We start from the raw sequence: 12,725 nt of genomic DNA, 5'->3' as shown, positions 1-12,725 counted from the left end.
TCCTCAGTAGGAAACAAGGGGCAGCAACATCCCCCCAGCCCACAGGGGTCAGTCCATCATCATCATCAGTCCAGCAGAGCACGTGTGCTCAGACATGGAAGCTCTGAGTCTCATCCTAACCTGCTGAAGGACACAGTCCGATGAAGACAACAGGTCTACCTCATCTGCCAAGAAGCAGAGAATCTTGAGGTCACCATTCAATCCCTTTCCACCCCTGCGGGACCTGGACCTGGACCTGGACCTGGGCCTGGGCCTGGGCCTGGACCTGGACCTGGACCATGGGCCAACTCGGCCTCTCAGAGTCCAGAGGCCTGACAATCAGAGTGTCCTTTCCTGCAGTCTGCGCCGAGCCACGCTGGGGACACTGAGCAGCGTTCCTCCACAGTAACTGGAGGACACCGATCTGCTGGTCCAGGGTGTTGAGTGCTCAGCGAACGAGACCTTGTCTTCATGTCTTTGAGTACTGGATGGAGACTTGTTGTCTTGATCCTACATGCGTCTATTTGGGATCTTGTTTTCTTGAGCACAGACTGTTGGAAGGATTGTTTGAGAAGCAAAAACCTTTAAAAGCACTGAGTCTTGTTCCCCGGCCAGGAATCTATCAAATGCACCAACCCTCACAAAGAGTGCTCGTTTATGGATCAGAACAGAGACTGACTTGAAAGTTTGGTTTTCACTCAACCGCCACTCAACATTGTTCCCAGTCATCATCAGCAGACGTCTTTCCCTGCTGTCTCTTTCTGAGTCGTCTGCTCGTGTGGAAGATCACCTCGAAGGCCAAAGACGAGTCGTCCTTCATGGCCTCTCCGAACTCAGCGTGCCGCCATGACAGTGGCTCCGTTTCCACATGAATACGTCTGTCACTTCTCATGTCAACGACCGAGTAAAACAAGATGTTTCCTGGGACAGATTGTCTGAAAGTGTGTGTTATTATCCTCCTTTGTACAATGCACACATCCCCCCCACCAGGCTTTGACCCCGCCCCTCAGGGAGAGGATCGAACAACAACAAACAAAAAACACATTTGCTTTCTGACGTCGACGCTTGAACAACCAACGTATAAACTGGTTTGTCACCAGCACCTGAAGACCATCCGGCAGGTACCACACCTACAAGCTGACCTCCCGGATCCTCCCTGTCGATGCAGAAGAGGATCCCGTCCTGTGCAAAGCGTCTCTTTCCCGAAGACGCCGATCTATCGAGGTTTTTGAATGAGGCGTCTGTGACCAAACTCAGAGTGAATGTGGTTTCAGTTGTGGTGGACATGTGACTGTCCGGCAAATAGACACATCTAAAAACAGATCCTCTCATTACAACCAGCCTCTCGTCTCTCAGCGAGCTGGAGGACATTCCAGGACAAGCACACACACTCGACCCGCGGGGACAGACTGGTTGTTAAAGGTCTCAGTAATGATGATCACTAACAAGCAGAAGCATCAGCCAGACTGTAACCTGAGCCCACCTCGCCCTGTCGACGGACAAAAAACAAATCACCATCAATTGTCCCGACTTTTAAAATTACACCTACGATACTCGGATATTGTCACAGAACATGACGGCGAAGCCAAAGAGCCAACGCGAAGGTCTCTGAAGAGCCACCGTGAAGCTCAGTGACGGTGACTCCGGCCGTCGCCGTCTTGTCAGTGTCCGACTCCACCAAACTCCCAGCGGGTGGAGCTGAGGCGGGCCGATTGAACCCAGCATCTAGCCGTCACTGACACCTGCTACGCCCGTCAATCACGCATAACGTTAATCCTTAATGTAATTTAAAGGAGTAAGTTGAAAGGTTGGGGCAGCAGAGGCTGCTGCTGGTTTTCAGTGAGTCCAGCACTTTGGTTTATGACCAAATATCTGCAGAAATAAAGACATTCCCATCAGTCAATGTTAGCATGCTAACATGATAAACTAAAATAGTGACCATGGTAACCGTTATACCTGCTCAGCATCAGCAAGTTAGCATTGTTACTTTGATCATGTTAGCATGCTGACATTAGCATTTAGCTCAAAGTAGAGCCTCACAGACTGAACAGTTAGTTACTCAGCATAATGCTGCTGTCATCAAGTGTTTCACGCCATGTGATCTGCTGATCTGATGATGAGGGAAGGAAGGAGCGAAGGAGCTGATTGGAGGAGATGAGGGACGCAGTCTGGTGCTTCGTTTGAATACAGGAGGTGTGGACGTGGTCCGGACCACATCATCATAAACACAAAGGCCGTGACCGTCGTGCTTTCAGTGGTTCAGTCAAAGCACCACCACAGTCAAACTGGATCTTTTCCTCCACCCTCGCCTGGTCGGACTGTCTGTGGTCAGTCTGGATGGAGGAAATGTTAAAGTGAGGTTCCCCTTCGTTACGTTATGACAGGACGTTGAGACGTGTGTGTGCATCCTCTTGTTAAACCTTCACCTCTTAGCGCTCTCAGCTATTAGCCGTATCCCTCCTAACTCCAGTCTGCTGCTGCTCGATCCCCCTTAACCTCACGGCACCTCCTCAGCCCACCACACCTAATCCCCCCGCTATCCATTACCCTGTACCCCTAATCCCCACATATCAATACCATGTATCTCCAAATCCTCCAGCTATCTATTACCGTGCCCCCCCAGCTCCACAGCTACCCCCCCCCCGTCGCCTCTAACCCCGGCTCTAGTGCCTGCTAATTGTGTCCGTTATGCGCGACCCTGCCAGAGGCTGGAAAAACGTGTTGTGGAGCGCGGAGGTGATAATGGCGGAGCGCTGAGTGATGGAGGCAGACAGACGGATGGACGGACGGACGGACGGATGGACGGAGACACCGCTGAAATTAGAAGATATTCTGATCAGGATAATAACTTCATCCCGTGTGACAGAAGCCGCGTTCACTTCAAGTCTTCACATGTTGTCGACACTAAAAATAGAGTTGACTGCCTCTGCTGTCAGAGCGACGGTGAGCCGAGAGGTTTGATCAGTCGATCGATCAGTCGATCGATCAGTCGATCGATCAGTCGATCGATCAGTCGATCAACAGAACTGATCCAATCAATAAATCAGGCCCCAGTTCGTTACTCTTCCAATGAAAACGATTCCACTGTCTTAAAACGAGACGTCTCTGCTTCTGTCTGTCCTATAAGACACAAACCGAACACCTCATGTCTCCACCACAGCCTCTGAGACTGTCCTCCTGTCCCCACGGCTCAGGATCAAGAACTGGACCGACGTGTCTCTGTTCAAACCCCTGATCACAGACCAGCTTTTCAGAGCTGTCTGTCTGTCTGTCTGTCTGTCTTTGTGGCCATCTGTCCGTCTTTGTGTCTGTCCGCCTGTCTTTGTGTCTGTCTGTCCATCTTTGTGTCTGTCCACCTGTCTTTGTGTCTGTCTGTCCATCTTTGTGTCTGTCCACCTGTCTTTGTGTCTGTCCCCCTGTCTTTGTGTCTGTCTGTCTTTATGTATGTCCGCCTGTCTTTGTGTCTGTCCCTCTGTCTTTGTGTCTGTCTGTCTATCTTTGTGTCTGTCCGCCTGTCTTTGTGTCTGTCTCTCGTCTTTGTGTCTGTCCCCCTGTCTTTGTGTCTGTCTGTCTTTGTGTCCGCCTGTTCGTCTTTGTGTCTGTCCACCTGTCTTTGTGTGCGCCTGTCCGTCTTTGTGTCTGTCCCTCTGTCTTCGTGTCTGTCCCTCTGTCTTTGTGTCTGTCTGTCTATCTTTGTGTCTGTCCGCCTGTCTTTGTGTCTGTCCCTCTGTCTTTGTGTCTGTCCGCCTGTCTTTGTGTCTGTCTGTCTATCTTTGTGTCTGTCCCTCTGTCTTTGTGTCTGTCTGTCTATCTTTGTGTCTGTCCCTCTGTCTTTGTGTCTGTCCCTCTGTCTTTGTGTCTGTCCGCCTGTCTTTGTGTCTGTCTGTCTATCTTTGTGTCTGTCCCTCTGTCTTTGTGTCTGTCTGTCTATCTTTGTGTCTGTCCGCCTGTCTTTGTGTCTGTCTCTCGTCTTTGTGTCTGTCCGCCTGTCTTTGTGTCTGTCCCCCTGTCTTTGTCTCTGCCTCAGCTGAGGTCAGGAGGATTATCAGCAGCTGAGAGAACAAATGGAATAATCCAGAAAACTCAGCAGAGGAGGTGATGAAGAGACAGTGAGGACAGCTGACAGCGAGGGTTAGGTTACACACACACACGCACACACACGCACACACACACACACACACGCACGCACACACGCACGCACACACGCACACACACACACACGCACGCACACACGCACACGCACGCACACGCACGCACACACGCACGCGCACACACACACACACGCACACACACGTCATGTCTGTCCTTTCTTTGTCTTTCTGTCTCACACACATTTCCATTTCTCATCTTTGCGCACGCGCGCGCGCGCACACACACACACACACACACACTTTGTGTTTATATCACTTATGGGGACATTACATAGACTTACATTCATTTCCTGGAGCCTTACCATAACCTCTATCTGCCTGTTCGTAACCCTGTCCCTAACCTAACCTTACTAACCTGTGACCCTGTCCTCAGTCTGCACCCTGACTTTACTGATTGACATTAAGGGGACCTGCATTTTGTCCCCATAAGGGAGGTCAGTCCCCACAATGTGACTGTGTAAACAGATTTTTGTCCCTACAACATGATAAATACCTGGTCACATGTGCGCGCACACACATGCACGCGCACACACACACACACACACACACACACACACACAGTGGTGTTTTGATTGATGTGCGCTGAAGCAGTGAAAAGCTGATGTGACAGAGATCACACAGCAGCTGTCAGCAGGATACCAGATCCTCCTGAACGCTGAGCTCTGCTGCCACACCGAGGGTGTGCCGAGAGACCAGGACCCTGAGAGACCAGAGACCTGAGGGACCAGGACCCTGAGAGACCAGAGACCTGAGGGACCAGGACCCTGAGAGACCAGAGACCTGAGAGAGCTCAAACATCATCAGCAGACTGGGAGCTGTGGGAGTGGAAACGTGTTGGTTTAATGTGGAAACGAGTCTCGTCTCCAGTAGTTTGACTCCTGTCTGAGTTTAATCTTGATTTCGGCGTTCTGTCTTTGGAAACAGGGTCATAGTTTGAGGGTCTGAGCTCCGCCTGTCAATGATCGCTCATAGGTGACGTTTCTCTGAGGGTTTGGTGGTGGAGCTCTTCAGGGTTTGTTGATTTGTGTTGTTTGAGTCGAGCTGCTCACAGATGGAGGTCAGCTCGTAGCTTCGTGTGCTTCAACAGATGGTCCACAGCCGCAGACGCTTCGGGGCTTCAGCGGAGACGTGTCTGACGGACCGTCATGTTTGTCTTTGTGGTGTCTTCCAGGCTCAGGGGCGAGTGGCTGGTCCGCCTGGAGAACCGAACCAAACACCTGAAGAGCCTCAACGACAACTACATCAGGAGGGTGAAGACGGAGACGTCAGCTGAGCAGAGCTGAGCTCAGACAAACAGGAAGAAGACAAACGCTCCTCCTGAAGGTCAATAAAGTGTCTCTGAATCACTTCAGCTTTGTGTGTCTGACCTTTGAACTCTGTGTCTGTTCAATTCAGCCAACTCAGCAAAGACGCTTTGTTCAGGTTCTGGTCTCTGCACAGCGTCCTCAGTCCTCAGCGGTCCCTGTGCAGAGACCAGAACCCAGAGATGACAGAAAGAAGACGTCACTGAGCCCGACCGTCCAACAAGGACAGCTCCTGTTGTCTTCTGTGTGGACACAGAACGCGAGTGACGTGCTGACCTAGAATGTCTGAAAGGTGTCATTTAACCTCCAAAATCCAAAAAAGGCAGCAGGACAATCTGTTTGGTGCAAAAATGAGGTTTTATTAGTGTTTTATTGTCCTTCTCAGACGCTCAAAGATAACTAACAGAACAAAAACACACACTGGCCTGAACCACACGAGGTCTGCTCAGCAGCACAGCCCCTCCCTTCAAAGGCCTGGCCCCTCCCACCAGACCGTACCATCTTTAATAGGAATCAATAACATAATCAATTCACGCACACAGATCATCTTCCCCATCAGAAACCAGCTCAAGTCAAGTGGTGTGATACCAGTCACAGGAAGTGAGATAAGATAAGATAAGATAAGATAAGATAAGATAAGATAAGATAAGATAAGATAACATAACATAACATAACATAACATAAGATAAGATAAGCACGTCCTGACTCCAGCTCTGTTCTGAACACGAGATGTCTGTCCACCTGAACGTCTCAGCGTCAGAGACGCAGCAGAAGTGTTTGTTTAAAGTATTTTAAACCTGAATATTTCTTATAAAATAAGTGTTTTATTGCTCCGCTCACGTTTAAGATGTGACTGCAGTCCTGCTGACGAATGACAGGAGACGTGTTCTTTCAGAATAAAAGCTCTGTTGACCCTCGGGCTGACGGCTCAGTACAGGCTGTGCATGGGGACGATGGACGTGTTCTGAGTCTTTTCCAGCAGTTTCTCTCTCAGTGTTCGTTTCTGGACTTCGTGCCAGACGTATCGAGGGTTTTCTACAGGTGGAGGCCGTCCCGTCCCCGTCCACTCCACCTTCTCCCCGTCCTCGTTGCGCTGGACGTGGTCGGGCACCAGCGCCACCAGCGAGTTGAAGCACACGCCGTCCGTCTTCCCGTGCTGTCGGCCGTTGTGCTGCAGGCTGAAGATGCCCAGCGTGTTGACGTCCTGGTCGTAATACACTGACGGCATGGCGTCCTGCACCACCATGTTGGCCGCCCACGTCACCGCATGAGTCTTCACCGCCGCAGCCGTGGGGAGGTGGAGCAGAGGGGCTGCAGGGTGTTAGGACAGACCGGAGGACGGACCGGAGGAGAGACTGGGTTAGTTCACACACACTCTGAGGCTGTTTACAGTGTTCAGTAATATTCAGTAATCAGTAAACATAAATGATAAATAAACAAATAAATAATTTAACTCATGTAAGATAATGACGTGTGAAGGCGTGAGCGTGATCCTGACTCCGTTTCATTACGACGACGCAACGTTTGGTGAACTCTGTGGTTTCCAGCAGTCTGTGTTTGATGTGACGAGCAGCTCGTTACCTTTGACGAGCAGGACCCAGACCTGCCGCTCAGCGCTGGTGAAGACCAGGACGAGCCTCTGCAGCACGTGACGGCAGCTCAGGTCCACAGGCAACGTGACCGGATGCCAGGGATTCTGACGGTACCTGAAAGCAGCACGGCAGCCAGCGTTAGTATGAAGTTCTGAGGACTTCCTGTGTCCACCACGGAGACATGATTAGCTTAGCTTAGCACAAAGCCTAGACGCTCCAGAGCTGAGAGACTTTAATGTCCTACTTGAGACCGTAGTCGATGAGACGGAGGATGTCTCGTCCTCTCAGAGGGAGGGCAGACTGTCTGTCCCACCAGGACGCCTGAAGAGACTCCTGATCTGCCGCTGACAGACTCTTTAAAGTCCCACCTGACACACAGACAGACACACGAGACAGACGAGAGGTGGGACTGAAGTCAAGACGTCAAACAGAGACGAGGATGTCTCTGACTGAGGGGGACATATTAACAGCTGCGGGTCTGTCCTTCTGTCTCTGCTGAGGACGGGTCCTCACTTCATCACAGTGTACCTGTGACCTGTGACCTCTGACCTGTGACTTTGGCCAGGAAGATGAAGCGGATCCACTGCGGTCCCTGCTCCTGGATCAGCAGCAAGGTGATTGGCTCACAGTCAAACCCCGCCTCCTCCTTCACCTGCAGACAAATCGAGCGTCAACTCATGTATCCTGGACAGGCGTGCGTGCGTGCGTGCGTGCGTGCGTGCGTGCGTGCGTGCGTGCGTGCGTGCGTGCGTGCGTATCTCACCTCCCTCTTCAGCGCCTCCTCCAGGCTCTCCCCCACCTCCACCCTCCCTGCAGGCAGGTACCATTGCTTATAACAGTCCTGCTTTGCCTCCTGCACCATCAGCACCTCCTCCTGGTGGAGCGCAGACACACACACACACACACACACACACACACACACACACACACACACACACACACACGCGCGCACACACACACACACACACACACACAAACATTAAACATGACGTGCTCTTTGAGGACTAGCCTCTGATGTGACTCTGACAAACAGGAAGTGCTCAGGTCATGTGACCTTATCGTTGAAGATGACGGCGCAGACGATGTAGGTGACATTCTTCCTCAGCGTCACTGGTTTACTCTGCTCCAGGCCCACATCACACCCGGTGACCTCTGACCCCTGACCGCTCAGCAGGGTCTCCACCTGCTCCTCCACACGCCGCTGCTGCTCCTCCTCCGTCACCTCCATGTCTGTAGGTACACACACACACACACACACACACACACACACACACACACACACACACACACACGTTTAAAGTGTTTAATTCCTCTAAACTAAAAATCTAAAACAACAAACAACATTATCGAGGTTTTTATCTGAAGACTTTTGGTTCAATGTTCATCTTCGTCGTCTTTGTGCGATACAGGATCGACCAATCAGACAGTCTGAGGATCAGTCACTGATCCAGGATCTGAGCGAATGTGGGACACGGTCACGGTCTGTCCTTCAGGTCCTGAGTGATGCTGCTGAATGATGGACAGTCTGTTGTCACAGTGAAGATGACCTTTGACCTTTGGAGCAGCACACATCATCCCTTCACATCATTGCTGCTAGTTATCTTCCAGTGAGCTGTCATTATTCTTCCAGCCAACACTTTATACCATCATTACTCTTTGTGTGTTAATGCTTCAGCTTCACTTCCGTCTCCAGCTTTTACTCTGTAACCAGGGGTGACCGGATGTGTGATGTTAGCTAGCCAGCTAACTGATGTTAGCTAGTTAGCTAAGGCTGTCTGAGGGCCATTAATGTTTACAAGGAGCATGAGAAACCTGAGCTGCTGGAGGCAGAACCAACAATAACTCGAACTTCATTCCGCTCAATATTAATTTCCTCCCTTTGAAAAAAGCTGTGAATTATATTTTTGATGAGCTGCTACTGGAGAGCAAATGCCTTCATGAATTTGGAGAGGACACATTTGAACAATCGCTCATGTTGCCTCGGTGCTGTGAAAGGTTTTACTCTCCTCTTTCTTGTTTGAAACACCATTTTTAAAAGATGATAGTAAATAAATGTACATTTCTCCAAAGCCGAACCTGCAGGCTTCTAACATCAACTCATTAGCATATCAGACTCTGATGAGACGAATGTTTGCTAACGTCACAGAAAATCCGCTTTCATCGAACAGGAAGTGCTTCCTGTAACAGAAAAAAAACAAAAATAAAACGACAAACCTTTCTTAAATTAACAGCTAGCCAGGTGTCAGCTGTCCATTCAGTGATCCTGTGCAGCTCTGCCGGTTGCACATTAGACACCTACCAGCCAAACAGGAAATTAACGTGTTCTTCCGGTTCATTTTTTTTTTCAAAATAAAAGCCAGGATGTATACACGTAACTGCGCATTAGGCGCTGCAACGCGGTAACTTTTCTCTAAAGGTGCTCAGTGATCATCCACAAACACAAGAAACACAAAGAAAATATTTCCGAGGTCATAATGTCGTCAACAAAATGCTCGTTTTCGAACCTTTGTAATATTCCGTATTTCTAATGAGCATTTTATTATGAAATCTGCTGCAGGAAGTCACATTTTGTAGTCTTCACATCGGTGTCGTAACGTGCAGTAAGGTCACACAGAGACGGTTTACATCAGGGGACACGGACGGTGGAGTCAGTCAGTGTGTTCTGCACATTTAAATGAGTTTTATTGAAATAACTTCAGATTTACTGACAGGAAGTCAGAGTTTAAGCAGCGGAGACGCTTTGAATCGGTCTGTTACTGCACAGGTAAGTTCACCTGGTTTGGTTAACATGAAACGTGTTTCTGTGCTTTTTACTTTGTTCTAACGTCAAAGCAGCTGACTGACTTCATTTTGAAACACGTACAGCTGCCTCACTGTTACTGCCGCCGAGTACTAATACTTAAACTAGCAGTACTTGTATTTGTGTGACTGCTAATGCTACTGCGTCTCCTGTAACTCCCAACGTGTCTGCTACTACTACTGTAGTACTCCTGGAAGCACTGTGGTACTTCAGGAGGACTGGTATTTCAATCTGTACGTACATGTACTCATAAATAGTACATATAATATCTACAGTATAATCCATACACTGAACGTGCATCTAAGAATTCATCAAACTGAATGAAATGAAATGAAATGAAATGAAATGTCGTCACTGAAACTTTTACAAAGATACAGTCACGGAGAAACCAGCGCGTGATGGTTCATTGATTACGCAGATCCAGATTTTGCTGATTGGCTGATGATGGATCGAGTGCTGATTGGCTGATGATCAGTGCCGCAGTCAAAGCTCAGAGGATGGAAACATGATGGAGATCAGACGTTTCTGTTGGCTTCATGTGTTCTCGTGAGGAAGGTCAGAGCCTCCTCCTCATCGCTCCTCACACGTCTGATGTTTTCAGTCACGTTTTTTAAAGACACGTTTCTCATTTCTCTCTTTGATTTGACGGCAGGAAACATCTGAAGCTTCTCGTCACACTCGATCGTTTGGTTCTGTCTCACATTTCGCTCTTTATGACGATGTTTTTCATCATTTGTATCGTTTGTTTTCCCGTCTTTGCGTGAAGGCAACACGAACAAACATGGAGGATGGCGAAGGTTCAGGCTGAAGCTTTCCAGGCGTCTAACCTCAGTGTGTGTTTTACTCCTGCAGTCAGACGTCAGACCCTCCTTCTCTCCACTCTGCATCACTTCAACCTCTGATGACCTCAGACGACTGGTCAGCCAATCAGAGCCTTCCCTGCACCCCCTCAGCTCAGAGACGTCCATCAGAGGACAACGAGACAGAGCTGTGTGTAGGAGGAGACAAATAGGAGCATCGTGGTGTGTTTGGAGTCCTCTGTGTTCAGCCTGTAGCTTGTGACACGTTCAGGGTTTGAATCAGAAATCTGGAGCTTTCCATGTTCACTTCAATACAGTCAGTTTGATCACAGCAGCGCCTGGTGGACATTAGAGGAACTGCAGCTGAAGAGACTCAGTACGGGTGTCAACGTTCCGTCTTCTGAGTGTCCAGTTTCTGGAGACAGATCTTTGTCCTGGTGAGGTGGACGTTGTCCCATGATGGCGCGCCACAGTAAGCTGCAGAAACAGGTCCTGGCTCTGTACCGGCAGTTCCTGCGTGCCGGCCAGGACAAACCGGGCTTCATCCCCCGAATCCGCGACGAGTTCAGAGAGAACGCTCGCATCAAGAAGACGGACGTGATGCACATCGAGTATCTGTACCGACGAGGACAGAGACAGCTGGAGCAGCTGAAGGACGTCAACACCAAACAGCTCGGCTCCTTCTCCAAACCTGCAGAGAAGAGCTGACCTCTGACCTGCGGGACGTCATGTGACCCTGAATGAATCCCACGATACCTGTCAAAGACTCGACTGCTGCTGGGACGTCAGGCTGAGGTGCTGCGTTCAAGTCCAGAGGAGAAAAAAAAGCTTAGTACGGAGAAAATGTGACAAACACGTTTTTGGATCTAACACCAGTTTTATGAGCTGTAACTGCAAATATGCAAGAGACTGTTGAGACTCGTGAAAATGAATCAACTTCATGACTTCATATGAAATAACAATAAAAACTGTGATGTGGAAAAGATTCATACTGCAGGAAAATCACAACGAGTTGATTATTCAAGTCACAGTTTCACTCATGTTCATGTTCCAAAATCCAGCAGTGTTCAAAGCAGACATACACACACAAACATACACACACACACACACACACACACACACACACACACACACACACACATTGTGACTGTGTCTTGGATGGGGAGGTGTAATGGATGAAGTGGTACCTTGAAGGCATCAGCGCAGGCGTCGTGGTGCTTTGAGGTACGAGATGTTTGCAGATGAAGATGAAGATGAAGGACTGATGTTGTTTTTTTCCACAGGATTCTGGTGTCACATCCAGATCTCAGCTGATCATCAGTTTTTGTGGCCAACTGTGCCTACGACCCTACACTTTGTTCATCCTGGCTGTTAGTGCTGTCAGGGCTGAAGTGATGACATCTGAAGTGTTAACATATTCTTTGTCTTTGTTGCATTTAATTCCATCTGTGGTCAAATTAATAATAAATACAACTTGAAAATGTACAGGAAGTGACAAATGAGTCAACTAAGGCGAATAAAGGAAAAGTGCTGTGAAAGATGTCGGATCAGTAAATGAAACTCTCTTCTTCTGGCTAACTGAAGTCTCAGCTGCCAGTTTCCATCAAACTAAACGGAAAACAGAGTTTGTCTGTAAGCTGATCTGAAAACAGCAGTGAGTCAGCAAAACATCCACAGATCCCTGATCAGTCCTGGTCTGAGAGCTCACTGAGGTGAAGGTCGTACGTGTTTTCACCGCTGAGCGGCAGCAGCGCGCTGAGTCTCAGAGAAGCGAAGAAGAAGAAGAAGAAGAAGAAGAAGAAGAAGAAGAAGAAGAAGAAGAAGAAGAAGAAGAAGAAGAAGAAGAAGAAGAAGAAGAAGAAGAGACGTAAACAGGAAGTGCGACTTTTTCCTGGCAACAGTCGACATAATATTTGTTTCTGTAGAGAAATTACATCATTTAGCTCCAAGTAACGTTGTAGAGAAAGTTCTGCTGTTTTTATCTTCGTCCTAACTGTCTGTTAGTTTGTCATTTGGTCGTTTCTTGGTCAGTTTTGGGGTTTTTCAGTCATGTCGGGTTCAGTGAACTCAGGAGGAGAAATGACCAACGCTCAGTTATT

At 48.9% G+C, this 12,725-nt stretch overlaps 3 protein-coding genes across 3 annotated transcripts in view; 2 read left to right on the top strand and 1 right to left on the bottom strand.

Moving 5' to 3' along the window:
* Nucleotides 1–5,419, top strand: part of LOC139331963 (protein FAM240B) — a 7,662-nt gene extending 2,243 nt beyond the window's left edge. The window contains exon 3 of the mRNA XM_070963575.1: nucleotides 5,302–5,419. Coding sequence (XP_070819676.1) covers nucleotides 5,302–5,413 — 112 coding nt within the window. The 3' untranslated portion in view covers nucleotides 5,414–5,419. The remainder of the gene's footprint in view (nucleotides 1–5,301) is intronic.
* A 356-nt stretch (nucleotides 5,420–5,775) lies between these two features.
* On the bottom strand, nucleotides 5,776–9,347 carry nudt18 (nudix (nucleoside diphosphate linked moiety X)-type motif 18). Its single transcript, XM_070965469.1, has 7 exons — nucleotides 9,241–9,347; nucleotides 8,081–8,256; nucleotides 7,790–7,900; nucleotides 7,576–7,678; nucleotides 7,271–7,394; nucleotides 7,016–7,140; nucleotides 5,776–6,745 (listed from the first exon to the last, which is right to left on the bottom strand). The coding sequence occupies exons 2-7, from the start codon at nucleotides 8,252–8,254 to the stop codon at nucleotides 6,363–6,365; spliced, it is 1,020 nt and encodes a 339-aa protein (XP_070821570.1). The 5' UTR covers nucleotides 8,255–8,256; nucleotides 9,241–9,347; the 3' UTR covers nucleotides 5,776–6,362.
* Nucleotides 9,348–9,596: 249 nt separating this feature from the next.
* Nucleotides 9,597–12,399, top strand: sdhaf1 (succinate dehydrogenase complex assembly factor 1). The gene is made up of 2 exons (XM_070965470.1): nucleotides 9,597–9,790; nucleotides 10,679–12,399. Exon 2 carries the CDS (start codon nucleotides 11,083–11,085, stop codon nucleotides 11,332–11,334), a length of 252 nt encoding a protein of 83 aa, XP_070821571.1. The 5' UTR covers nucleotides 9,597–9,790; nucleotides 10,679–11,082; the 3' UTR covers nucleotides 11,335–12,399.
* Nucleotides 12,400–12,725: the final 326 nt, after the last annotated feature.

This window comes from Chaetodon trifascialis, chromosome 6, assembly GCF_039877785.1.
Source record: "Chaetodon trifascialis isolate fChaTrf1 chromosome 6, fChaTrf1.hap1, whole genome shotgun sequence".
NCBI lineage: Eukaryota > Metazoa > Chordata > Actinopteri > Chaetodontiformes > Chaetodontidae > Chaetodon > Chaetodon trifascialis.
Note: the sequence above shows the minus strand (reverse complement) of the source record. Positions and strands in the feature narration are given on the sequence as shown.

What these genes read in the sequence shown, in the direction of transcription:
- nudt18 (XM_070965469.1), bottom strand. Translation starts at nt 8,254, where the DNA reads ATGGAGGTGACGGAGGAGGAGCAGCAGCGGCGTGTGGAGGAGCAGGTG. An exon ending in CCGTCATCTTCAACGATAAG is followed by an intron (nt 7,901 to 8,080) that starts GTCACATGACCT and finishes GCGCTCCACCAG; the next exon opens with GAGGAGGTGCTGATGGTGCA. An exon ending in CTTCCTGGCCAAAGTCACAG is followed by an intron (nt 7,395 to 7,575) that starts GTCAGAGGTCAC and finishes TCTGTGTGTCAG; the next exon opens with GTGGGACTTTAAAGAGTCTG.
- sdhaf1 (XM_070965470.1), top strand. Translation starts at nt 11,083, where the DNA reads ATGATGGCGCGCCACAGTAAGCTGCAGAAACAGGTCCTGGCTCTGTAC.